Source organism: Rhynchophorus ferrugineus, unplaced genomic scaffold (assembly GCF_030347505.1).
Source record: "Rhynchophorus ferrugineus isolate W39M unplaced genomic scaffold, kcgeb_rfMv2 rfM5, whole genome shotgun sequence".
NCBI classification, from domain to species: Eukaryota; Metazoa; Arthropoda; class Insecta; order Coleoptera; family Curculionidae; genus Rhynchophorus; species Rhynchophorus ferrugineus.
Window position 1 is genome coordinate 10,996,209 of NW_027472584.1, and position 13,643 is coordinate 11,009,851.

At 28.2% G+C, this 13,643-nt stretch overlaps 1 protein-coding gene across 1 annotated transcript in view; it reads left to right on the forward strand.

Moving 5' to 3' along the window:
* Positions 1-13,643, forward strand: part of LOC143197124 (potassium voltage-gated channel subfamily KQT member 1) — a 311,560-nt gene that overhangs the window by 86,896 nt on the left and 211,021 nt on the right. Inside the window, exon 3 of the mRNA XM_076405315.1 lies at positions 4,403-4,534. Within this exon, the coding sequence (XP_076261430.1) occupies positions 4,403-4,534 (132 nt within the window). The remainder of the gene's footprint in view (positions 1-4,402; positions 4,535-13,643) is intronic.

Genomic DNA, 13,643 nt, shown 5'->3' on the forward strand with positions numbered 1-13,643 from the left:
AAATCAATATGGAGCTGATTTTGTATTATAAACATTTTTAGAAACACAGAAAAGGTTAAAAGAAATAGAGAGAATATCAGATTAAATTCAGATACCCAAATTATAGAAATGTGTAATTAAATCCCAAAGATATTCGGTTATACGAAGAAGATACCTTCTGCTATTTTGATAATATTTTCGTCGACCAACTAAAAACAAACAACCAAATAGAATGATACATTTATATGAATTTTCATTAAAATAAATGCAAAAATATTTATCAATAAGTCTCAAAAGCTCAAATTAATTAAAAAAAAACTCAAATATAAATTAGATTTGGCAAAAAGAAAACAAAAATTTAGCAACCCATACATTAAAAAAGGAACTGTAATTAGGTTTCCAAACATATCAATTACATTCTAAAGATACTAGGTTGAAAATACAATATAATGAGATGAATTAATTTAAAAGTGATCCATATGAAATTTACTACAAGTCTATTCTAAATAGATATACTAACCTGGAAGCCAACGGAGAAAACCACTTTATTAGAGGAGAAATTATTTATGTCAGTTTATCTGAGTTCTTTAGTTTACAAATAATTAATGCTATTGAATCCACTAATATGTGGGATATTCGACAACTTTTATCTAAAAACATATACTGATCTGAGAACCAACAAAACCAAGAAACATCTACAAAGGGTGAATAATGAACAGGATAGAGATAAAGAATAACTCATGTTACCTTCTGATATTATAAACATATTTGTTCATTACAATATAATGTCAAATTTGTTGGAATTATTTATATGAGTTTAATTTATGAAAAATCAATACTATTGAAATAAGGATAAAGATATAGAATAAAATATAACGCCACTTTATTATTATCTTAATGCACAACAATTATAATAATGTTTTACTATTTACTCACCTATTTTTTTTAATATATTAAAAAATAAAGCACAATTCGTACATTACCACAATTTAAATTTATCTTTTTTGATGCTTTTACTTTTACTGTTAAATCTAAATGAACTTAAATAAAAAGGCAGCATTTCAGCTACAAACAAAACGCAATGTTAGTAACGAAATGAGAGTAAATTATATGAAAAAGAAAGCTTAATGGTTAAAGTAATAAACTATAAATAAGTTAATGGTAAATAGAATAGCTTATTTTAAATAGAAAAAGAAGATTTAAACCTTAAAAGTAGAAAAAATGCAACAGAAAATATTATGAGATACACATTTTATGAATAGTATTGGGAACTACCGACTGAAATTGACTATCCACTGTTTAGTAATTGACTACTTTTTACTATCGACTATTGCAGTCGCTATTTTTGGTTCCACTGGTTTTAATACTTTTTACCAGTGCTATTTCAGTCGTACTTTTAGTTACTATTTTTGGTTGTACTTACGTCATTCGACTGATTGTTAACATGCTGGCTCTGTCGTCCTACCTGCGACCTTGACAAAAATGTTCCCAATTTATGCTTTATGCAATATAGGTAGTTTTATAATTTTTTTCGTAGTTTGCTTGTAAATAACAATATATTGTATATTAATATTATAGCATTTTGGTACGATTGTTAATGTAATAGGGTAAAAAGATTAAAATTGGAAATGATAAATAGTAAAATATGTTAACTGTCTTATATGGCAATAATAGGTAATATATCGATTACTATGCTGTTAAAAAATATTTCGTTTCAATAATAAATAAGGCATTTATATCACTTCATTTACGGGTGAAAATTTTACGGATTTTTAGTTACAGATTAGTTTATTTCTTCTTTGTATGATTATTGTACATCTTTAGTTTTTAGGTTTTGTTTAAATTCTATTGTATTGTCTATATTTATTGTAGTATATTATCAAAAAATAGCCATTAACACATTAAAATACAATAAAACACTTGTGGGGTATTTTCCATTCCATAGAAAAATTCCATTCTTTTTACATATCCGAATAGAATTCAAATATAAAAGTAAATCTACTTCGTTTAAAAATAAATTATAAATTGCATGTTACGTATTATCATAATAGTATTCAGTAACAATTTTTTCATTTTCTTTTCTAAAGTTTGTTCGTAAAGGAATATGTACATTTCCGTCTCCTTTATTTCACCGTTGGAAAATATAAGCACTTATAAAATTAACTTCCCAAAGCAATCTTTGGGAAGTCTCCGTCCTTTCCTCTCTCACAATTTATACAGGTAAGGTTTCGTACATCTTCGTCTGACATCACGAATTGAAAAAAATAGTCGAACCGTATATTTGACTGAAAATAGTAATTACTATTTTCAGTCGCTAGTTTTTTGACTATCAACTGTTTCGATTGTTTTCAGTCGATAGTTCCCAACGCTAATTATGAACTATGAACATAAAGACAAACCTTATGTATGGTCTCAACATATCGTTCAAAATTTTACGAAAATACTGAGCATGTCATTTAAATTCAAAATTATTTAAAGAAACAACACTTTTATGAAATTAAATATTCAAAATCAAATGATGTATATATGATAGACTGTATTAAGAAAAGATCATCAGAATAATAACATTCAAATATATTAAAATTATATCGTTCAATATAATATTTTTTAATTACGTATTTATAAAACAGCCATCAAATATCAAATCGATGTATGTAGTTGATAGACATCGACATATTAAATCTGGCGCAGATGATGAGAATTGAACTTTTCGTTATTGCAACTATTGTATTACAACACGTTGACGGGTTGAAGCTGTCTGTCCCTATTTCACTCTATTCGAAGTTATTTACCTCAAAACTGCTTTTTGATTGGCAGTTTCGCCAAAATTTTGTCTACCACAGTTGTACAACTATAAATCGGTCATTAACTATATTTAGAACAACTTAAAAATCAATTATTATAAATATATTCCTAGAGAATTCAAAAAATACTATTTAAGAATAATATTTTATATATAACAATAAATTTCAGTTGAATATCAGATTCAATGTTCGATTTTCCTTCAAAATTTTAGTACAAGTATTAAAATATCATATTTGAAATAATGATAATTTGAATGATATTTAAAACAATAATATAAAACATTCACAATTTATTAAAAATTCTTATAATATCAAATTAAATTATATAATAAAAAAATATTTACATAATAAAAATACAAAAATAACATATTAATAGATTAGTTTTCGATTGACAAAAAAATATAATGATACTTAAAAGAGTTTCATTTAATGATTATGACTGTTAATAATGACTAAATAAATATTACAGATATTAGTGTGTGAATTAACTTACTAGTAATTAGTTAAAGGCATAAATTGTACCATTTTATTATAAAACATTGTGTATATGTAGAATATCAAAATAATATTTTAATAGATTATATTATGTCTGATTTGTTTGAATAAAAAAACATTACAACATATATTAAAAAACATAGTTTAATACATAGCTTAAAAACATAGCTTTTTAAACTTTTAATAGAATATTATTTGAAGATATTACACTTTTTGTTCTAAAAGTTAAATATTTAATACTTTTAGGTTAGATTATGTTTAATTTAAAAATACAATGATATTTCCATTTAGGTTTCGTTTTAATAGATAGTAATAATATATAAATAAACATTACAACCTGTATTAAGGTATTAACTAAGTATTAATTAGTAAAAAATACATTTTAAAAATCCTTCATCATATATTACTAGAACTATTACATCTTTAGTTGTATAACTTGAATATCTAGAATATCAAAATAATATTTTAATAGATATAATTATGTCTGATTAAAGAAATCTAATAACATTTTCAGAATTTTCGTTTTAATAACTATTAATAATAAATAAATAAACATTACAACAAGTATTAACGTATTATGTCAGTAGTAATTAGTTGAAAACATAACTTTTTAAACCCTTCATAGAATATTATTTGAAAATGTTTCAACTTTTGTTGTAAAATTTAATATTTAAAACTTTTAGGTCAGATTATGTTTAATTAAAAAATATAATGACATTTCTATAGGTCTCCTTCTAATAGATATTAGTAATACATAAATAATTAAGGTATTAACTTAGTAATAATTATTAAAAAATACATTTGTATTATCCTTCATCATATATTATCTAGAACTATTGCATCTTTAGTTGTATAACTTGAATATCTAGAATAATCCAAATATACTGTTATCATATTTAAACCAACTTATACTCACCAATATTTTTTTTTAATAATATATATATATATATATATATATATATATATATATATATATATATATATATATATATATATTAGTTGGTATTTCAATAAATTATTTAAGCTATTAAGTAACAGTATTTCGTCTTGAGCTTTAATGTTAGTTAAGTGATATCCCTAAAAAAATATTCTGGAATATAGTGGATGTTTTTCCTTTGTTTCAGGTTTCTTATGGTGTTTACCGGTTTGGCTTTGAGTGTATTTTCGACAATAGAAGAATACGAACAAACAGGGGATATTTTAGTATACATGGAATCAATTGTTTGTGTTATTTTTGGTATAGAACTAATGCTTAGGTAGGTTGATATTACATTCATCTATAGTATTGTTTACATAAATGGCTGGTAAAACACATAATGGCACCAGTCAATTGTTTCTCTCATATTGAGGTTCATTCTATTAATAGTTAAATAATAAATGTTATTAATATGCAGTTATTATTAGGTGTGGTATTTAACTTATTAACTTATTAATTTTGCTCTGCATTTTGGTGAATTTGATTAGTTGACTTTGATTAATTATAATTTTAAGTGTCAACAGTTGTGATTTCTCTAGGTTTTATTAACAAGAGAAAATATATCCTGATTTAACAAAAAATATTACATAATTTATGTATTATTAATGTTTCATCTCTGTAATAGTCGTTTGTTTCTCTTTTATATAGAATTAATATAGTAAAAACGACTTCCTCTGTTTTCTGAAGCAAGGTTGCTATAACATATCTTTTGTTTCCGATTTGTTTTGAACTAGCTCCATGATCCTTAAAAGTTGGAGGTTGTTCTTGTGTTTGGTTAATAAACCCCTCAAAGTCGTCTTTTAACCTGTATTTTATAACCTTGTTCACTTTCAATTTCAGCAAGCAAACGATTAATTTTGCTTTTGTTTTGGTTAAAATGTATGGTTAAGCAAAACAAATTTTGGTTTGTTAGAAAACAAATGGACATTTTTGTAAACTTCTTAATATATATGATACTCGCTAATGATAGCACTATAATTATCTATACAGATGATAAAGCTTTGCTGTTATAATAGATTAAAAATTAGCAACAGCATGGGACCTGCTATTGTAAATATTAATGGTAGTTCAACACCTATAAGCTTGTTGTAATTAATATATTAAATTAAGTACTAAATAACCTTTTTTGATGAAAATTAACAATTGAAATTATCAACAGAAAATCCAAAAACGGATTCAAAGACAAATTTCAAAATAGATTGGACAGGTTTCAAAATAACAAATAAATAACATCAACTGGCCCAAAAAGACTTCAGATCTCTTCAGGACTGTAGCACAAACAACAGCATATTTGTTGATGTTGATGCACTATATTCACCAAAGCATAGTACTATTAAATAATTTTAATTTCACCTATTAGAAATCCTTTTCGAATATATACCACACCTAAAATTAACAAAACTTTCCAAAAAGGTATGTTTGATAGTAATTGATAATAGAATAACAAGAAATATTTTACATTATATATTGACTGATTTTTCAAAAGCAACGAAATTGTTTTGCTTGATTTTTCTCTAGTATTGACTTCATTTTTGACCTCAAGAATATTTAGCATTAATAAATTTGTTAAATATAACCTAGCTAATTTTAAAAGTTTACGATTCTATTGTCTCCTACGGCTTCATGTCTGGAGCATTTTCATATCTTTAAAAAAAGGTAATAATATAGTCTGCGAATCTTAAATGATTAAGATAATTATTCTATATCTTGTACATACTAATTTACGAAAGGGTGGAATAAAACAAAATACATTTAGTAGCATTACAAATTCAGATTAAATTAGAATTTTTCTGAAATACGAAAAATTCTGCAAAAAAAATGTTGCAGTAATGCCTAGTTTATGATAACAGTTTAACAATGATATATAATATATTAAATATTTATATATTGTCATATATTAGTTTTGTTTTAAATTTAATATGTTTTTTTTAAATTATACTTTTGGTGCGTAAAGACTAGTAAATATAATTAGGAAAATCAATTAAAACTTTTAATATTCTAAGAACGACATAAGTAAATAATTGTAACTTTTAATAAATACTTATCAAACTTATATGTTTACTGTGTATTGGTAAATATTAATTATAATATTTTGACCATATAAAATACACAAGTAAAAATTCAAAAGAAAAATATGAGAACAACTAACATGATGTTTAATCATATATTCTTTCACTGATCGTAGTTATCTAAGGTGAATGAATATATTTTTCATTGAAACACTGCAAAGCCATTGAAGAATTATAAGTCGAATAGAAGTTGCAAATGATAATAAATGAAAATAATAACAAATGTTGAAATATCAATGCGCCATTACAAGATATTGCATTGCTTATAATAGGGAAATTAGCTTATACCAGAACCCATGAGTGGTATAAGAGATCAATTGAAAAGTCCCCAGCCTACCATAGTAAAAAACATTTTTTTGACAAAAATAGTTTTTTTTATTCAACATAATTCCATTCAAGGGTGATACACTGATTATAGCGACCCTCCAGCTTTTCGATACCATTTTTGTAGTACGATTTGTACTTTGCTTCAAAATAAGCCGAAGTTTCGGCAATCAACTCTTCATTCGACGAACATTTCTTCCCAGCGAGCATTCTTTTGAGATCTGAGAACATGAAATAGTCGCTGGTAACCAAATCTGGAGAATACGGCAGAAGAGGAAGTAATTCGAAGCCCAACTGATGAATTTTTGCCATCGTTTTCACTGACTTGTGACACACAAGATACAGACGCCATAAACTTGCCATGCGACTGTTTTCCCAAGCTTTGGAGCGGGTTCATCATGTGCAGTCCACTCGGATGACTGTCGATTGGACTTCGAAGTGAAATGATGGAGCCATGTTTCATCCATTGTCACATTTCGGGTTTATTACTTGATGATCTTCAAACACTGCTCCGAATAATCAACTCGTCGTTGTTTTTGGTCAAAAGTGAGCTCGCGTGGCACCCTCTTTGCACAGAGCTTTCTCATACCCAAATATTCATGAATGATATGATGTACACGTTCAGTTGATATCTTTAGAGTGTCTGCTATTTTATTAAATTTCAATTTACGGTCATTCAAAATCATTTTGTGGATTTTTAAGGGGCAATGTAAAATGGGTACCGTCTTCGGTGCTCATTTCACCACGTCCAAACTTAACATACCAGTCCTTGATGGTTGATATTCCTGGAGTAGTGTCCGGAAACTCGACATCAAGCTAAGTTTTTGCTTCAACTGTATTTTTTCCCTTCAAAAAGCAATATTTTATTGACAGGCGAAATTCCTTTTTATCCATTTTTTTTCACCTTAACAAAAGTTGCTTCACTCAAAATACTGTAATTCACAAACTAATGATCCGACAGCTGTCAAATTGATACGCGGGTCTTTTGAGGTTTAGTGCTGACTAAAAAACAGATGGATTTAATTCCAGTAGCGCCATCTATGTGTCAGGCCGTCGACTTTTCAATTGACCTGTTACATGCTTTGAAAATGATTGTGCTTAATAAAATCTAAGTGCTAATAGTTTTCTATTAATCTGCATTACAATAGAAAAAAATGACAATTTGTTACATCAGATATGGTACAAGTGGTTACGATCTAATTATATTTCATTATAAGAAAATTCTTATTGTATATCTTATTATATTGTATAAACATTTTCATCATCACCTCTTAAACGATGCTCAAAAATGCATTTGCCAATATGCGAAAAGAAAATTATTACAACTTTTAGTAACACTCTCAAGGATATTATATAAATATACCTAAAATACTTATTTGCCAACTTGATTGTAGGAATTATTATAATCACTTTCGAGTAGGATGTTTTAAATAATACATATGATTTTTGATAAAATAATTTTTTACAAAAAGTATTTATAGATTATATTATTAAGGTTTATAAGAATATTTTATGATAACTTAGTCCAATTTTCTACCTCTGTGCTGTTTTTTTATTTCAAATACCTTGTTAACAATACATTCATAATAACACTCTTGAAAATAATAACTTTTCTAAAAATAAGTCCTTTTTGATGAACGATTTCGGAGACGGTCTTCATCAGTCGCTTCCCACTTATATTTATTTCTCTTAAATAGCTATAAACAGATCCCGAAATCCAGTAATCAAATGTGTGTAAAATTGTAAATACTCTACTTTCTGGTATTTTTAACATGTCTGCTATAACATATAACTTCATATTATAGCCTAAAACTACTTTGTGAACAATTTTTTTTTTCATCTGGAACAAATACTAATCTGCTAATTTGAATCATTAGCATCCAACTCATCAAGCCTCCTTATTTTCAACAATATTTTCCCATAACACTAAATCCTTTTTATTAATCAATTTTAAAAGCCTATGAATTTCACTAAAACTATTATACTAAAACTACTGTAACTTGTAAACTAATAGTTATAATCATATGCTATTTATACACATATCACTTACGAGTTAGACCAGAAATAATGTAGTTCTGTTAACAATGATCTTGATCACATTTCAAACCGGAAGCTTATTCAAAAATTTCTTATTGTACTGAAAATAAACGGTATTTTCTTCATTTCATTTGATATACTTTTTATTTATATTTAAAATTAAATATGTGTTTCAAAAGAAAATTTCAAGCTTATTTTCAGCTAAAATATGCATTTAAAATTGATAGATAAAAACCTATATGAGTTTAATTATTTTTCTGGAAGTTTAATAACATTACATTAATTCAATAGCGCCAGAGCAGAAATGGTCTTTTTGGTTTGATCCTTTTTAATAATGCACATAAATAATATCATAATTACGGTTGACCGCACATGTCTTGGACACGTGTAGCCATATGAACCCGTTGGGTTATTATTTATCAGGAATATTTATTTAGAAGCGGTCAGAGATGCAAACTAACCCAAATTTCCTAAGTTAATAAATAATGAAAACGAATGATCAATATTTGTGTTAAAATTCAGGTACCCCGCAATGTTGTTTCAGGAAAAATATAGAAAATCGACTAAATATAGAATACCCGCTTGAAAATTTAAGAAAAACAAGCATTGAAGTAAAAATACAGGTTTGGCGCTGAGTCAAGATAATTAAATAAAATCTAAATATTGAGAAATTTAATGTTATACATATTATAATTAATAATACATTCATAAACTCTAGTTTAAGCTGTATTGTTATATGGAATTGTCTAAAGACAAAATTCTGATATAGGCCCAGATATATTATCACATTATGGACAAAAACAGTCACTAACAATTTGCTAGTCTTCAAAAATTATTGAAAGTGAAACATCACACCAACATATTGGCTAGGAAGATTATCTGAACGACATCATTAGATTTCACGTTAAACTGTAGGCCCAGATCTCATTTTTTTCTCAATTCTTCAATAGATTTAAGGGAAAATAAATAATTATACTGATGATTTGATATGATCTCTCAATAAAAAGAACAATGCAGACTTTAAGCACAATACAACTCAACAGAAGAAACATCTGTAAAGCCAGCAATAAATATAAGGACTAAAGGATAAAGGAGATTAAAAGATATAAAAGCAAGAGCATCAACAAATATTTAATAAAAGAAAGTATTTCTTGAAGGAATCCAAACAATAATATTCCAGGAGGAGAGCTTCACTCCTTTACCCATAAAAGATAACAACATCGAAAAATATTATGAGAGAAACGAAAATAATTTCCTCAAAGAAAAGACACCTTCACGGAAAGCATCCTGGTCGGGCCAGGGTAATTTGGACAGCAGAGCCTTATCACTGGTATCTAATTTATTCGAAGATGAATCAGTCATCTCCTACTTATACAAGGATAAGCTCTACCGATCAGGAAATATCCGAAATATTCACTTAAAGATCGGATGGTTAACGATTACAAATGTAGATATAGATATTAGAGTAGGGAAAATATGCATTATATTAAAGGAAGTTATGAGATATTCGCATCTACTGAATACAAAGAGATGCATGATACAGTGATTAAGATGATCCACCAGCAACTCGCTGGTAAATTAATAAAAATTTATTAGAACCAAAGACCAGCAGGTGAACCACAATATAACAGATATTATAGTTATTGACATGAGAGAAAAAGCCGTACATATTCATGTTATCATCCCAAACAACAACCTACTTTTAAGACATACTAAAAATTATGAAAATATTGGGATCTCTAAAGGGTGTCCGCATTATCTCAATAAGATTACTCTCAACAGGTTCAATTCCTGAGAAACTGCTGACAAATATCGGTAAATTGGGTCTACATAAATATTTATAGAAATTTGGAATCGACAGCAGGGAGTCGAAAACTTACAAAGAAGCTTCTCAAAGCTTAACCATTTTACTATTTTTATTATTTGGGATATTCTAATAATCATCATTAAGTCTCAAACCATATGGCTCTTCAATGCGAATTGTATCGTGAAGAATGATGGAAGGCTTAACATATGTATTAACGAATGCTGTAATATATTAGTCAGCAATATTCGCTTCGAATGAATGATGATGCCTTTTGGCTAAATCTATAATATGATGGTGCAAATACTTTATTATATATAGTTAACCTGCATAATTTCTGAATCATATGAAACCTCTTGCAATCAAACAGGGATTTTTTGTATTTTGTTGAGTGCATCCATTTTAAGCGATACAATGGCAGTCTATGTAATTAACCTGACATCAGTACTATAAGATCATAAATTGTACATAAAAGGGCTCATTTACAAAAACGTCCTATATAGTATTTCTTAGTTAACGAAAACGCATATCGGAAAGGTGCCTTTTGTATTTCGATATTTGCGATAAGATATTATCAATTGTGTACCTTTCCTATGTTATTTTTCAAAATATTCCCCCTAAACCTATGCATAATTATAAATTGGTTTGAATAAAATTTGGAACAGCCTAAAGCAATAATCACCTTGCTCTAGAAATGCTGTATGGTCCAGAATAATAAATGAACTAGCCATCGCTAAACAGTAGCCCTTAATGGTGTTTTATAAGTCATAAGTCAAATTAAGGTAATTGATGCACTCTTGTTGAGCCACTCCAAGAAGAATAATATAAAGGTAATATTAAAATTGAAATTGATATATCTTGTTTTTCCTAACAATTCGAAATATTATATTATACTATTATATTTCACACACTTAAAAGGTTTAATAACATTGCTTACTATTTTTTGCGCTTTTAAACATTTTTAAAACATTCGATATACATTTGCTAATCTGTTCTTCCGTGAAAATTTTCAAGCGAACTGTCAGCCTAATTAACGAACTAATTTGTCAATTTAGAATAGAGCTGTCGTACATAACAGTTACCAATAAACATTTAGTTCGAATTGAATAAACATCGTTATCATAATTCCGTTTCTAAACTGATTGACCAGATGCAAAGTAATATTTTCGACACTTATGAGTTAAAACATATTTCTAGCATTCTACTAAAATAATATAATTCTATCAATTCTAATTAATTATATTATTAATGTATTAAAATAACATTCAATTATATTAAAATTCTATTATAATTGTATTAAAATAACAATATACTTATTTGTTTCTAGAAAAATAGTTAAATAAACCGCAATAAAAAAGAAACATGTCTTATAGATTATATAATAAATAATATTAATGAGTCCTTTAAATGTCGGTAGCTGAAAAATACCAACGGAAATGCCGGGCTATATATAGTTAACGACATTTATAACGAAATCATATTAATTAGTATAGAATTTTAAAAGTTAGATAGTTAAAATATAACTAAAATATAAACTACAAGAGATATTTTTGGTAATATATAGCTGAAGCTCAGTTGATTATCTTTGTTAATATTAATTTTTTCTCTATGTCAATCACATTTCGAGAAGCATTACTCCAAATCTGCTAATAATTACTCGAAGTAGTCAATTGAAAAGTCCCCGGCCTGACCATGGCCTATTGTGAAAAAATGGATAAAAAGAAATTTCGCGAGTTGATAAAATATTGCTTTTTGAAGGGAAAAAATAGAGTTGAAGCAAGAACTTTGCTTGATGCCGAGTTTCCGGACACTGCCCCAGGAAAATCAACCATCAAGGATTGGTATGCTAAGTTTAGACGTGGTCAAATTCGCACCGAAGACGGTGAACGCAGTGGACGCCCAAAATAGGTTACATTTACGGACGAAAACATTAAAAAAATCCACAAAATGATTTTGAATGACCGTAAACTCAAATCGAATGAAACAGCAGACACTCTAAAGATATTAACTGAATGTGTACATCATATCATCCACGAATATTTGAGTATCAGAAAGCTCGGTGCAAAGTGGGTGCCGTACGAGCTCACTTTTGACCAAAAACAAAGACGAGTTGATGAGTGTTTGAAAATAATCAAGCGTAATAAATCCGAGTTTTTGCGTCGATATGTGACAATGGATGAAACATTGCTTCATCATTTCACTCCGAAGTCCAATCGACAGTCATCCGAGTTGACTGCATACGATGAACCCGCTCCAAAGCGTGGGAAAACGCAACAGTAGGCTGGCAAGGTTATGGCGTCTGTATTTTGGGATGCGCATGGAATAATTTTCATTAACCACCTTGAAAAAGGAAGGACCATCAACAGCGACTAATACATAGCGGTATTGTACCGTTTGAAGGATGAAATCGCCGAAGAACAGCCGCACTTCAAGAAAAAGAAAGGACTGCTTCACCAAGACAATGCACCGTGTCACAAGTCAGTGAAAAAAAATCCATGAACTGGGTTTCGAATTGCTTGCTCACCCACCGTATTCTCCAGATCTGGCCCCTGGTGACTATTTCTTGTTTTTATATCTCACAAGAATGCTCGCTGGGAAGAAATTTTCGTCAAATGAAGAGGTATCGAAAAGTTGGAGGGTCGCTATAATCAGTGAATCACACTTGAAGGGAGTTATGTTGAATAAAAAAAATATTTGCCAAAAAAACGTGTTTTACTATGGTAAGCCGGGGACTTTTCAATTGACCTGTTATACAATTGAATAAGTGGCAGATGACACCACCAACAGTATTGTATGTTAGAGTTTCCTTTCAAGTAATAGCATGTGGGCAGTTTAATATTCTCAATCATCACCGATCTCAATTTAAAATATAGTATAAAATAGTGTTTACCGATCTCGATGATTTACAGAAACTAGCAATTCGAGGCAAAAACAAATGAGTAGGATATATCTATGCCAATTTCATCTTATTTTCCCTAACCATTTTATTCATGTATTTTTTAGGCATCCTCTTCCACTTATAATGACTTTCCATCCTTCAATATATTACATAAATGCTAATTTCTTCTCCTGTATTACCGATTCCAAGCAGTTGAGCTCCTACACTTGCTATAACTGGATGCTGTTAAAGTTTACACTAGCAGACGATTCGCCAA